Source organism: Melopsittacus undulatus, chromosome 1 (assembly GCF_012275295.1).
Source record: "Melopsittacus undulatus isolate bMelUnd1 chromosome 1, bMelUnd1.mat.Z, whole genome shotgun sequence".
In the NCBI taxonomy this organism is placed as follows: Eukaryota; Metazoa; Chordata; class Aves; order Psittaciformes; family Psittaculidae; genus Melopsittacus; species Melopsittacus undulatus.
Genome location: NC_047527.1, coordinates 34,319,360 through 34,330,548, shown reverse-complemented (window position 1 = coordinate 34,330,548; position 11,189 = coordinate 34,319,360). Strand labels below are relative to the sequence as shown.

At 48.1% G+C, this 11,189-nt stretch overlaps 1 protein-coding gene across 1 annotated transcript; it reads right to left on the bottom strand.

The window, feature by feature from the left end:
- Positions 1-305: 305 nt before the first annotated feature.
- On the bottom strand, positions 306-7,662 carry PRDM14 (PR/SET domain 14). The gene is made up of 7 exons (XM_034062362.1): positions 7,140-7,662; positions 6,734-6,793; positions 6,496-6,653; positions 6,077-6,347; positions 4,459-4,661; positions 2,677-2,778; positions 306-527 (listed from the first exon to the last, which is right to left on the bottom strand). Exons 1-7 carry the CDS (start codon positions 7,660-7,662, stop codon positions 306-308), a joined length of 1,539 nt encoding a protein of 512 aa, XP_033918253.1.
- Between the last annotated feature and the right edge of the window lie 3,527 nt (positions 7,663-11,189).

Sequence of the window (11,189 nt, the reverse complement as noted above, 5' to 3'; positions counted from 1 at the left end):
GCACAAAAGGTTCATGGTAGGTGAAATTCCTCCTATCTGTGTTTCTCTGTTGAGAAAACTAGTGTATGGGAGGAGAAAAGGGGAAAGGTGGGGTAACACTTCTTGGACTCTACCCCAGTCCAGAATGGCATCAGTGTACCCACGGTGAGAAACTATGCCCAGGGTCCAGAGGACTGGATGTACCCAAAGAGTCACTGTGAGGGTAAATGTCACCTCCTGCAATGTGCACAAAACTATCAACAAACACATGCACATAGACAGATACACACATAAGCTGGCCCAAGACATGTCCACAGGGTTCTTGACTAATAAGCATCATGCATCTTCAGGTGGACTTGGTAATGATCCTGCTCCAGGAAGTGCTCACCGCACACAGGACAAGTGCACTCCTTGCTGTGCATGCGCCTCACATGGCTGTCGTGGGCTGCATGTGAGGCAAAGACTTTGCCGCAGTACTTGCACTTGAAGGGCTTCTCCCCTGAGTGCTGGCGGATGTGAGTGCGCAGGATGCTGGATGCCGTGAACGCCTGAAAAGGTAAGGAGTTGAAAGTAATCCATTTTCACATATGTATTTCCCAGGTTCAGCTAATCCAGGCCCATCATAAGTGCTGTACTCTGAAACTAAGTCCTCAAATAACATTCTCAGATAACTTAAGGGAAAAAAACCCAACCTCACAGCAACAAGGAACCAGAAGCCAACAGCTATCGATCGCTATATAAATGTGGCTGAGTCCATGGAATTAGATGAATCTCAAAGAAAGATTTCTAACCAGACACACCAGTAAGTATCTTCTACATGACAAGCGGTAAGAAGTCAATACTGTCCTAATTAGCTTTGCAGCTCCTTTATGTTTGGGGAACATAATGCAGCTTTTCCTTTCAGTTTTTATTTTCAAAGTCAGATCCGTATTCACGTACTCCAGGACCTGGGGATTCAGGTGCCAGAATTCATTCATGCAATTCAGCATCCATCTTTTGAGGCTTCATTTTCCCCACTCCATCATACTCTGCTCTTCCTTCACTCAGACCTTCCAGCCTGCTTCCCCACACACACCTGAGGAGCAAAGCGTGCACAACCACACTCTGTTCCCCTTGTAAAGGCTTGTTCTCTATTTGGGGAGAAAACCCTCTCACCAAGACTGGAGCAGGAATGCTGCAAAGTTTTGAATGCTTCCCCCTTTTTTTCCCCCCAAGAGAGACACTTTCAAGCCCTTCACTATTTGCAGACCACACAAAATAAATCCTCTTTAGTACCATTATAACGCTGAACCATAACAAGTTTTCACAGCGTAGAGCAATACATGTCAGATACCGTTTCACTAAAAACCTTAGAGCTCAAAAAGATCTGTGATTCCTGTATAAAAGTCCCTGGAGGTGTATATTGAGAGGGCCAAAGTGTGCTTAAGGGCCAGAATGGTGATATTTGCCTCAGACTTCTGCTTTAATCGTGATGTCACCCAAATAATGAGTCCAGGAAAGCAAAGTGGTGCTGGAGTACAGCCACTGTTAGAGGTAAAAGAGGCAAAGAGAAATCATGACTGCATAGGAGGCACAGATAAGGATACTTTAAAATAGTGTCTGGCTTCCCAGTCACAGAAATGATGGCTATGTTCCAGGATAGCTGCAGCATCCTGCAGCTGTAGGGCTAAAGGTTTAACCTGATCCAATCTGCAGCAACAGTCCTACCAAAATGGCTGTGTGCTGGTCAAGGGTCCCATGTGTCTTAAGGGATCTGTTCAGAGAGCAATCTGTAAAGCTTTGCCACCTCTCCCTGTGATTAGAAGATTAAAAGATGACATTTCATCTTAAACTCTGCCTACAAGTGCTTAGAGTGTCTGGGAGAGAAAGAAATGCAATAGCCAAAAGGATCCAGCCAGTCATTAACAAACCTTCTCTTTCTCCAAAATCAGGAGGACCTTGCTACATAATAACAATTCTTCTGCATTGCATGGAGGCTCCTATAGCACCTGAAACCCTATCAGTTTTCACCCAGCAGCAGCATGCATGTTCATCCACCTTCTGTCTGCTGGGAAAGCTGTCACTTCTCTCACTGGAAGAGCACATCTGAATCATCCCTGCCATGAGCATCACAGCTAGGCACATTTTTGACCAGTGCTGTATGACTTTACTCATGTTCTTTTTTAGATGAAACCTCCATGTCCAGTTGCACATCAATGGCCCTGTTACTTCAAGCATGCGGAGAGTTGTATCATGTAGGTTCAGCTTATGGGCCAAATCTATTCACTGCACTCCAGGAACAATGCCAGTCATATAAAAAAATACCTATCTGATGAAAAAGGGGAATATTGTATCTATCTGTATGCCTTGGATGGCAATTGAAATGCTCTCAAGCTTTCCTATATCCTTTCCCACAGCAATTCTCTCAGCTAGAATGAAACACATATTCCACAACAGAAGGAGACCAGAACCTGTTTCTTCAGTTTGAGCCAGCCCTGTCACTTCAACTCACAACTGTGCCCAGAATATAGTCAACTTATCTGGTTATTGATTTAAATAGAAGACATTTTCTTGAAAGAAAATAAAAAATAAGCAGAAAAAAAATGTAAAAAATTAAATTGAGCATGGAAAGAGTCACCTCCCTGCAGGTCCAGTGTGATGTTAAGCATGGCAGAGGACAGAGGGATGTAGCAGAGCACAGATGGGGCTTTGCCTTACCTTGTTGCAGTACACACATTTGTAGGGGCGCTCCCCAGAGTGAACCCTCATGTGTTTGCTCAGGCTGGATGACTGAGAAAAGCACTTTCCACACTCTGAGCACTGGGAAAGAAAAAATAAGGTTAAAAGGAAACACAAAACAGACAGGTATATAGAGTATGTATTTTCCTATGTATTTTTATATATATTTATCTATATACATATATCCATGTATTTGTATATATACACACATTAGTAATTTAAGAAGTAACAATTTCAGTCAGAATTTTTATCTGGTTTTAAGAACTTTTTTATTTAAAAAAAAAGAAAAATCATGAAAAATGTCAAAGATTTTTTGTGTTGTTAAAATGGTTTCATTTCAAATCATGCTTCAGAACACAAACAATACTGACTTTCAGTAATCAAAATTGAACATTTCTGTAAAATCACTTTCTTCAGAATGTAAATCAAACTCCAGCTGTTACTTTTAATTTTAAACTAAAAATATTAAAATAAACTTATAAATCTTAAAATTAAAAATAAATCTTAAAACAATAACCATTTATTTTCAGAAATGGGGAGTCAGTCACACACTTAAGCCTACAGCTTGAACTGTCAGAAGTGCCTCTTGACAGGAGTGACACAAGTAGCATCCTCAAGCTGCTGCCAGGCAGCCAGCAGGACAAAACCAATTCACAAGAGTCACTTGAGAGACTTGCACTGATTCAGTGCAATTTATAAGAGCCCCAAACCAATTTCTCCCTAGAATAATTTGAAATAAATTATCTTTCAGAAGTTCAAAATAAACTAAGCTAAGACTGATCTTGAAAGAAGGTGTTTATTTTCTACTGACACATTTTCCATCTTTGCTTTTTGAGTTGATCGGTCTCATATAAATGTGATATATTCAGAGTAAGTTTTATCTTACTGCTGTTCTAAAGTATTTCTTTCATATGTATTTCAAAACAAATACTCTATGAAATTAAATTAATAAGAATTAGATGGTATTCAATGCCTCATATTTAATAGAACATATTTCACCTGTAACTAAATCAATCTGATGTTCTGACATTGCAATATTGTTGGTTTAATTGAAAAAGTTTTCCTTGAAAATTTTACATTATTGCAGGATTATCTATAAAGATAGGTATTTTGAGGATTTTTTCCAGGCCCAATATAAGTGTGCCATTTCAAGCATTGGAACTTTATGTTCCCAAGCCTTCAGGAAGTCTGGTTTTCCACCCTCAGTGAACATAGAGAAAACTGATACTATAGAGAGGTGTTTGGTGCAGATGAGGAAAGTATCCCAGCAATTATTTGTTTCCATCAATTGAAAATCTGCTCCATTGACTGCAAACCTTTTAGCTCCTGTTTTGTTTAACAGACACAGATGTCTGTCGGTTCTCAGACTGAAGGGAGGGAATGAGGGGTAAGAAACATTACCTCCTCAGATCCAGGACAAGTGGAGTACCTTCAAACACAAGTTAGCACCACACTGTGCCAGAAAAGTAGCAAAATCCACAGGCTCAGAAGAAATTGTTTCTTTTCAAGGTCTCGCTGAGACTGTGGGGTTTATTTTTTCAACGTAAATCCATTACATTTCTTTAACTAAGCTCTGCTTCACAAGACAAACTCCTCCTGTACAGGCAAAGTCCTGTACAGGCAAAGTGGTCCTTCCAGAGAACTGCCAGGGCAACTGGAGGGAGAACACCATCAGCATCCTACCTCAGCCAAAAAAGACTCCCTAATTAGCCCCCCCCCCGAAGAGCCAGTACCTGCGGAGTGATCCAGGGGCAGGCTCACCTTGTGAGGTCGGTGTTTTTCATGAACGTGGAGAACATGGATCCTCAGCCTGTCTCTTTTTTCAAAGGATCTGTTGCAGAGGTTACAAGGAAATTTGCGGTCCCCCTTGTCCACACAGCGGGTGTACTTGAGGTGCTTGTCCCGGTAGTACTTGTAGGCAAAAACCTTGCCACAGCGGTCGCACTTAAAGCTTTCCCCGGCTTCTGTAGGGGAGAGGGGAAAAGGCCACCTCTCTGTTAACATCGCAGCACCAGAGGCTCCTTTCAAACCTATTACATTTCCAGAGCTGGTACCGAGTTGGGAATTATAAGTCTCAACTAAAATTCCCAACTTATTGGGAGAACATTAAGGGTAAATGGATTCTGGTAAAATCATTAACAAAATGGTTAATCCATCGGTTCTCACTGCTTCACTTGCCTATTACCTTTCTAACGGGGGGGGGGGGGGGGGGTGGGGGGGGTGGGGAGTAAACTGCAGCCTGGTAAAATCACTGGGTTTAGTTACCGACTACAGCAAGGACAGGGGTTCATCCTTGGTTCTCCCTAAACAGGGAGAGAATGTGAAAAACCATCTCAAAGTCGCATGCAAAAGCATCTCCCCATACAGAAACACTGCTAGGTATCTCATACTAACATTGTCCGTAAATATTAGGTCCTGTCCCCAAAAGAAAAATAAACTTACACGGGTTTTCTAGATAGTTTTAAAAATGCTGTCAGACAAACCCAAATTTATTTGTTTTTCTTTTGTATTTAACACTGTTCTTAACCACTGAATTTGGAACATCATTGACAGGATATTTTTCAAACGCTTATGCATCCTTTTCTGCCTTTAACAAAAGCAACCTTGGCTTAAGCCTTAAAATGAAACGAACGATTTACCCGAACCAGGCACCTGAAGACAACATTGCCAAATTCCCGTGCCAATCTGGTTCTCTGTCTCACTGTGGCACCTCTCCCGCTACAGCCTGCCCTGCGCTGGCATACACCCGTTTTCCCTGTACATAAGCTTTACTTATAAGAAGGGTATTTATTTTCTGCACATTATAAGCAGAGGTATTCCGGGAATAAGAGTGTTTGACATGTGATCTACAAGCCATACCGGCATTATTGGATCTCAACGACTTCTGCTTGCCACATTTACTGAGCATTAATTTCACGAAAAACATAATAAAAGCAGGCATGTGCGATCGTAAGATAAAACAGGACCAAAACCGAAATGCAGCTCAAAAGTTCCTCTCGTCTCAAAACGCGTGCCCCCTCCCCTTATGCGGAGCCGAGGGGAGCCCAGCTCCGCATCACCAGATGTTTTACAGCCGTCGAACGAACAACTTCAGCTCCCCCAGAAAAAGCGAACGAGGAGACTCGCACCGAGTTGGCAGAAGCCCTCAGTGCGGTCCCAGGTGCCGAGGGAAGCTGCTTCTCCGGGATACTGGGGCTGCAGGGAAGGGAAGGGACAGGCAGGGCCGGACACCCTGCCGCTGGCTCACTGCAACAACTGGGGGGGTTCGAAGTAAAACATAGATAGAAAAAGGTGGTGCCCGAACTTCTTTACCTCCCTTCATGCAAGCCTAACCCCGGCCAGACTCAGGACCATGGACATGAGGGGCTGGTAGGCTCACCTTCGGAGTCCTCCGGGTGCTTCTTCCCCTCCTCCCCGTCTTTCAGGCTGATCGGGATGCCCAGGAACTGCACGTAGCAATCTCCGTACCACACCAGCAGCTCCTGCTGCGGCAAGATTTCCTTGCAGCTCTCGTAGAATATTTGCCCCTCGCACTGGATAGCTGTCAAGTTCTGCTCCTCGGGGTACCTGGCACAGTTCACCAGAGACATCCAGTTGCCAGAGGAGCCTTTTCCGTCTATGAAGTGGCTCAGGCGATCGCATTCAAAGATCTGGAGAGCAGGGAGAGCCCGATCAAGTCGGACCGATCCTTTCTTCCCGCACATGTCCCGCTCGCACCGATCCACCCCCCTCCCCGGGCCGAACCCCTCTCGCAGGCTAAGGGAGTGGGGCGGCCGAGCCCAGCGGTGCCTCCACTACCTCCCACATCAGCGAGTTGTCGTCGTAAATCTTGATCTCGCTGATGCTGACCACTTTGCCTTGGAAAGGGCCGAAGCGGACTCCTTTGGGGATAGGGTCCGTGCAGAAGACTCCGACCTGGGACAAGTCCCCGTATTCCACCTGCAGCACCGAGAGGCCTGCGGGGAATAGGGAGCGCTGAGCGCGGCATGGCCGCGGCTGGGCGCAGAGCGGGGCGCTGGCAGCGCCGGGCCCCTACCTTCGGGCAGCTGCAGGGAGTCCCTGTAGAGCGGCGGGGCATAGGAGGACTGCGCAGCACCTGCAGAGAAGGAGTGAGCAGCACCTGCAGAAGAAGGACCCCTTCTTCAGCCAGCAGTGCAGGTGCAGCGGGGCAGGGGGAGCGGGTCCTGCTGGGCCCGACGGCAGCCGAATCACTCCCGGTTTTTCCCTGCCTGGGCTCGTAATACAAGAAAACTACGGGGAGAAGGAAGCTCGGTGATGCCCGGTGGGCATGGCTTCCGCAGGACAACCCGGACCCCACTTTGGGGACTGTCCCCAGACCCCACCGTACACCCGGCTGCAAGGAACGACCTTCCGCCCCGGTGCTCCTTGGTGCCCCTCCTGCCGGAGGCAGCCCCTTGCGCACAAGCCGGAGACCCCCTTACCCGTGCTAACGGAGGGCAGCCGGGGCCCCGAGATGGCGTGGATGCTCCCGGCCAGCTGATTGCTCCGGAACACCCCGTACAGCACCGCGTTGAGCTCCTCCTCGGTGAAGTGGTACCTGTGGCTCTCTCCCTCCGGCGCTCCGGCCTCCGGGCTGTGGGCAGCTATGTGCGGGGGGTTCAAGTAGAGAGGTGGCGGCGAGCCAGGGGCCCATGCCACGGCGAGAGAGTCTTCCCTGGGAGAGATGGGGTCCTCCGGCTTGGCGTAGTGGGGCAAAGGGAGGCCGGGAAAGGGCTCAGCGGGCAGGGGGGGCGGCTGGCTCAGGAAAGTGGGGGCCGTGCTGAAGCTGTACTGGGGCAGAGGCGGGGAGGTGGGGAGCATCTCGCCCAGGGATTTTAGGGGCTGGAAGAAGCCGGGGGCCGCTTCGAAGTACTGGGCGGGAGGGTGGAAAGAGGGGTAGTAGGCAGTCCCGAGCGCGTCTCTGCAGTCTCCGGGGACGGACTCGCCGGCCAGGTACAGAGCCATGTCGGGGAGGGCTGGGAAGTGAAGAAGAGAGGGAGCGAGCTGTCGGGAAGCGGAGGAGCAGACACCCGGGGGTGTCTAGGGGTCCCGCTGCGAGGTGGGATAGAGGCGCTAGAGCCTGCGCTCTCTACTGTCCGCCGCCCGGCGCCGTCGGGGCCAGCGGGCGGCCGCCGACTGCCCCCGCGGCTATATCCGCCGGGGATGGGAGGGAGGATAAGGGGGGGGCAGGCGGGGACGGCCCGCCCCGGGGGTCGCGCAGCCCTGGGAGTGGGCGAGGGGGCTGCCCCGACAGGAGGCCCCCACTTCTGGGCGGAGTCGCGGCTTTTGCCGGGGCTGCCTGGCCTCCCTCTTCATGTCGAGGCCAGCGGTGTCGGAGGGACTGGGGGGGATACTCAACCTCCTGGACCCCCCTCCCCTGCTGCCGGCTCTGCCCCCTGCCTCTCCAGGCCCAACCACTGGGGCCGGCCGAAGCGCCGGTGGCTCTGCTGCTCCCCACAGCAGAAGGCCGGATTGCCGGAGACGGATAAGCATCTACTGGCGTGGGTCAGCACCATGGCCGGAGGCCGTCGTGCTCTTCAGCCGGACCCACGGCTCCCGCTCAATGTCTCGGGGGTTCCAGGCGTAGGGTTTGGATACAGAGAATCAAAACTCATCTCCAAAATTCCAGTGACACAGCAGCACACTCTCAGCCACTGTAGGTTTCACAGGCATTGCTGAGGTGATTTTAGTTTACCCTGGGGCTGCCTGTTGAGTGCCTGACAGGACATTGAGCTGTTGCTGGGGTTTCCCTGGCTGCACGACCAGGCCTATGCCAGGACATACTCAGAATGGGACCAGAGGAAGACATCTGGCCCTTGCCCCCTGCAGGGGTGGGGGGTGATCCCCTTCTGCAGGGTTTCATCCTAGGTTTTGTGGTGTTTCTCCTTCTAATCTCCCCTTCCTCCCACATGGCTACATGCTACAATTGCTGTAACAAGGGGACCTGAAAGGGGCTGCAGGATTCCAGGGGCCCAGGTGTGCACCTTGTCATTGGAGGATGTAATTCCTGCTGGTGCAGGAAGATGGAGAAACCTTCAGTCCAGGGCAAAACCCCATGGAGGGTGGATTATTGCAGAGCTCCTGCCTGGGTGACACTGAACATGCAGGCACGGAGAAAAGGGGCAGGATGGGTTGTGCTGCAGTGTAGAGTGCTTGTGGACTTGCACCCATGGGTCCCTCTTGGAGCAAAGCAATGTAGGACTTCCTGGGGCACAGCACAGCACAAGACAGACTGCACCAGACACAGCTGGAAAGGGGAACAAACAGCCAGACCCAACTCCTGGAGGTTTATATGCCATTTGAGTGGTTATGGTTTAACCTTAGCCAGCAGCTGAGCCCACACAACCACTCACTCATTGCCCGTGCATTGAGATGAGGGAGAAAATTGAAGAGTAAAAGTGAGATTGAGATAAACACCATTTAATAGGTAAAGCAAAAGCTGTGTGTGCAAGCAAAGAAAGAATTCACTCACCGCTTTCCATCAAGGCATGTGTTCAGCCATCTCCAGGAAAGCAGGACTCCATCACATGTAATGGTTACTTGGGAAGACAAAAGCCATCACTCTGAATGTTCCCCTTATTCTTCCCCCAGTTTTATAAACGTCCCCCCTTTTACTTCTTCCCTCGGCTTTACATGCTTTGCACAACATCATCTGTCATGGAATATCCTTGTAGCCAGCTGGGGTCAGCTGTCCCAGCTGTGTCCCCTCCCAACTCCTTGTGCACCCCAAGCCTACTCACTGGTGGGGTGGTGTGAGGAGCAGAAAAGGCCTCGACTCTGTGCAAGCACTGAATTATCAACACTGTTTTCAGCACAAATGCAAACCCTAGCCCCAGACCAGTTACCTAACTCTACCTCAGCCAAAAGCAGCACAGGTGTGCTATAAAGATTCATTCACGTAGCTCCATGTGATCCTCTGTAAGACATTGCCTTCATCCCAAAGAAGGGGTGTATTAGGAGTCACTCGAAGTACCCTCAGACAAGAGACTGTGGCTCCAGACACAGTCACCGACTGCACTTACCAGAGGTGAAGCTTTCCCGCAGTCCTTATTTCTTATTTGGCCTGAGTGAAGTGCTCTGAAACAAAGTTTGAGAAAGAGTCTCTGGCTGCCCTCATGGCATGAGGGTGTTCAGAGCACAGGACCTCAAGCACTGTAATTCCTCCTACCAAAAGCTTTGACTTGGAACATCCCCTTATTTTTTTTTAATCAGGACACAAACACTGAGGCAGCAACACAAACACTACTGAGGGGGATACAGAACTCATTCAGTCTCTCCTAGCTCCAAAGACCCCTTCTACAGTCAGCCTAGGACAGCTGTGTCCCCAAACTTTTGTACATTTGTGTACTTTGCATTAACTGTACTGATCTAATTCTCCTACCTACAGACTCCATCCTAGCCCCAGACAAAAGTACAGACTACACCAGGAACAGCCAATACACACACAAGGCTCGGTGAGAAGGTAGGAATACAGCCTTCTGAAACTTGCTTGAGGTAGTGTTTTGGCTTCATTTTTTGTTACCTGTTTAAATTTTTCACTTTCTCTGTGTTGTTCCAAACCTGTTACTTGCAAGACAGAATTGATGCTCTATTGGTTTAGTAAACAGTTTCAGTAAGGCAGTTTGGTATGGCTTTAGTGGTGCAGCATCAGTAGCATAAAAGTAGTACCAGCATTAACCAGATTTACAGGAATAAGCCTTTGAGCTCTGATTGCACAGCAAAGTTTGAATTACCCTTAGAAATTAAGTTTTGACAGATAATCTGGAATCCTTTGGCTACCCCATGTCCAGATAGCACAGCACAAGATGAGGAAAAGCAGCTTGTGAAGGAAACATGCTTGTGCTGATTCAAAAAAATCACTCCACAGTACATACTGTAAAGTAAAGCACAAACTGTTACTGGTGCTGGGAGCACATGGGGGTTCAAACCTCTGTACACAGGTCCAAAGAACAGTAAATCTTAGGGGTTCTTTTATATCTACTTTTTATCTTGATATAATTTTATCTAAAGCCTACATTCGTACAATTTGGTAAGTTACATAACTTGTGATTTTCTTATCCTATTGTGCACTTGGTTATGGCTAAAATGATAGTCTATCGATTCATATGAATCAGGGTTCTTACAGCTGTTGACCTTTTAGTTTAGTGTTATTGATTAACTGCAAATACCTGTGAGATACATGCTTGGTTCTTCATTCAAATTATTATTATATTTTGCCATTAAGGATATCCCTGCTTATAAGCAGATGCAAGCAGATGAAAGGCTGCCTATGTACCTGAGTTCTAACTTATTGTATATCGTGCCCTAGCAGGAGGGCAGCTCCTTACTTGCAGATGGGTTTCTATTAAGCATGTGTAGCAATGTTCTTAATGCTGAGTCGGACTCACACTAAATAGCAAAGTTATGTCAACTAAGGCCTAATGACGGTCTTCATTGGAGATTCAGAAGAGATTAAGCCAAACAAATACAAAGTGAGATTTTTTAATTCTCCT